We start from the raw sequence: 2,854 nt of genomic DNA, 5'->3' as shown, positions 1-2,854 counted from the left end.
CTTCTGTTCTCGCTCGCTTTTCAGAGAATCCAAAGCCTCTTCCAATTGGCTCTCGGAGATGTCCTTCAGGCACAGTGCATCTTCTAATTGGCTGTTAAGCAAGGCTGTTTCCTCCTCCAGAACTTTGATTTCATGCTTCAAGCCTTCATACTCCACCTGAAAGAATAGAGAATAACCATTTGTTTTGATTCTGGAAATATCTGAGACTGTTTCTAAGAAACCTGCCACAAACAAATATATGATGCTTAAATGTCTTGGTTTTACGCCTAGTTTTGAGAATCTATTTGAACATTTAAAGTAATATAATTGAGTGTATTTATGCCATCTGTGACTTAATGGTCTGAAGTTATTTAAATATCAATTAAAAAATATGTTTAATATAAAATAAAAATATACATACAGTATTTATAAGGTTTATAAATATGTATAAATATAAATTAAATGTATAGTAATTAATTGGTCAGAAGATATTTGAATATCAATTTAAATATAAATATAATTTAAAATATAAATATAAAGACTTACAAGTTCAGAAATGTATATCAAAATAAATAAAATGTATAGTAGTCAATTGGTCAGAAGCTATTTAAATATGCATTTAAAAATAAGCATAATATAATTTCACAAAAATATATAAAGATAATTATAAGTTCATAAGTGTATATAATAATAAATATGTGCATATCAATTTAAATATGCATATAATATAAAAATATATAATTACTTATATTTATAAGTTAATAAATTAATTAAAAAATGAATACAATTTAAAGTAATCAATCAATTCACACGTGATGTTTATAACTTTAATAATAATACTTTATAATTTAATAATATAAAAAATAATATAATTTCAGATGGATGGCGAAAATTAAGTTGGGGAAACACAACAAAAATAGTAAAATTTTGTCTGTCAACTGAATGCATGTTCCGTATAATGGAAGTGATCTAGTTTTGTATCAGCTAGTTTTCTGTTGTTGTTTTGAAAAATGTATTTGATGACGACATTATTAACTTGTGTTATTATTTCTTTTGGTCCGAAACCAGAAAGGCCAGTGCAATGACATTTTTCTGGCCCAGAACCTCCTTTTCTTTAGTGGAAATGTGCGGAATGATTCTAGATTGCTCACCAGAACCGTGTCAGTGTAAAGGAGGTAATTGTGGATGTGTTTACCTGGTTCTGCTTGAGCGTGGACACCAGTTTCTGCAGTGAGATGTTCTCCTCTTCCAATTCGGTGTAGTCTTGCAGTAATCTGGCCTCTCTGAATTTATACTCCCTGATTTCCTCTCTCATCCGGCTTCTCTGCAACTCCAACATCTCATTACTCTGAGAGACACAGAGGGGAAACAGAGAAAGAAGGACAGACCTATCAAAACCTGTCATGAGGATACATTTATGATGTCAAACCTAGAATCGATTTATGCAGAGAGTTTCTGACCTCTCTCAGCTCCAGTAGGATGGTGCTGAGTCTCTCGTTCTCGGCCTGCGTGCAGGAGGCCTGCGATCTGCTGCTCTTCAGCTTGGCCTGCTGCTCCAACAGGCGGCCCATGTAGTACGCTTCCTTAGTGGCCGACTCCTGTAGCAGCGTCTCCTCGTTGTTCTCCCCATCTTCAGCCACCTTCCTTTGGGTGGTGTACGCCTGGCTGAAGGCCTGAGGAAGAGAGAGAAGAAGAAATGCTAAATGACATACATGCATAAAATGCATGCAAGAAACACTTCAGCTGCACCACGATTTTTACTTTAAATGTAGTATATAGTATGTGAGATCAGAATTGGCGCATCCCAAATTACAGTACATTTTAAAAAGTATGCAAAGAATATCAATACTAAGGTGTTTTTTTTTACCTGTGATTTTGTTCCTTTAACAAGACATTTAATGCATACAATATGCACTGAATTGGACGAATAACTATTTTCCTGCTCATCTGAACAGACGGAAATGCTGAAGACAGAGCTAATCAATCACAGAGAGCGTTCGCTCACTGCTGACACTGCATTCAAACAGGGCTGCATTTCCCAAAAGTATCATAAGAAACCATTGATGCTTTTGGGAAACGCAGCACAGAACAATTCTTATCAGACGACAGAAAAACAAAACATTTTCACAACAAACAAGTTGAAACTGTAGCCTATAGTTTGTTCAATTACATTTAATTAATGTTTATTTGATTTCAAGTAACAAAAATGTTTTCTAATGTTTTAATAAATAATAATAATTGTACATAATGATTTTATGGTTTTCATTTTAGCTTTAGTTTAAATAACTATAATAACCCTGGTGTTTTGTTGATGTCTGTGTGTTTTTCTATCTAATATTAAAATTGCATTAGTTCAAAAGCAAAGCGGTAAACTGCAGGAGACACTGATTTGGTGACCTCACAATACGAGGTGAAGTTCAGGCAATATTGTTCATAATCTGGAAGGTGTGAGAGGAATAGATGACAACAGTGATCTCGCATAAGACACTGAGAAAATCAATGCAGCGCTCAGCCGAGCGATAGTGTGAAAAATCAATTAGGAGGTGTAGAGGAGCTCAACGCTTCAGGTATGAGGGATGACAGAAGAAATAACAGACTTATGGACAGTGCTGATAACAGCGTTCAATAGCATGATAGGAGGCAGAATGGCCGTAGCATTTGCTGAATGTCCAGTTTATTGTGTGAGAGAGCGTCACAGTCGCTCACTGTAATGGAGAGAGAGCCGAATGAGGCTTATTGTGTGCTCAGAGGGAAGTATGTTCTCCCTGCATGGATGGAGAGCGATGGAGTCTTTTAAACAGACGCCACTGGGGTTTTCCATTAGTTGGAAATTTAATCAAACTCTCCCTGGTCAGTCAGTCCTGCTGTGCTGGGA

At 35.6% G+C, this 2,854-nt stretch overlaps 1 protein-coding gene across 1 annotated transcript in view; it reads right to left on the bottom strand.

Annotated features, from left to right (window-relative positions):
- Positions 1-2,854, bottom strand: part of LOC107590550 (protein bicaudal D homolog 1-like) — a 30,466-nt gene that overhangs the window by 16,537 nt on the left and 11,075 nt on the right. The window contains exons 2-3 of the mRNA XM_016279359.1: positions 1,440-1,652; positions 1,175-1,327 (exon numbers count right to left, since the gene is read on the bottom strand). Of these exons, the coding sequence (XP_016134845.1) occupies positions 1,175-1,327; positions 1,440-1,652 (366 nt within the window). The remainder of the gene's footprint in view (positions 1-1,174; positions 1,328-1,439; positions 1,653-2,854) is intronic.

This window comes from Sinocyclocheilus grahami, unplaced genomic scaffold (genome assembly GCF_001515645.1).
Source record: "Sinocyclocheilus grahami isolate Dianchi unplaced genomic scaffold, SAMN03320097.WGS_v1.1 scaffold129.1, whole genome shotgun sequence".
NCBI lineage: Eukaryota > Metazoa > Chordata > Actinopteri > Cypriniformes > Cyprinidae > Sinocyclocheilus > Sinocyclocheilus grahami.
Note: the sequence above shows the minus strand (reverse complement) of the source record. Positions and strands in the feature narration are given on the sequence as shown.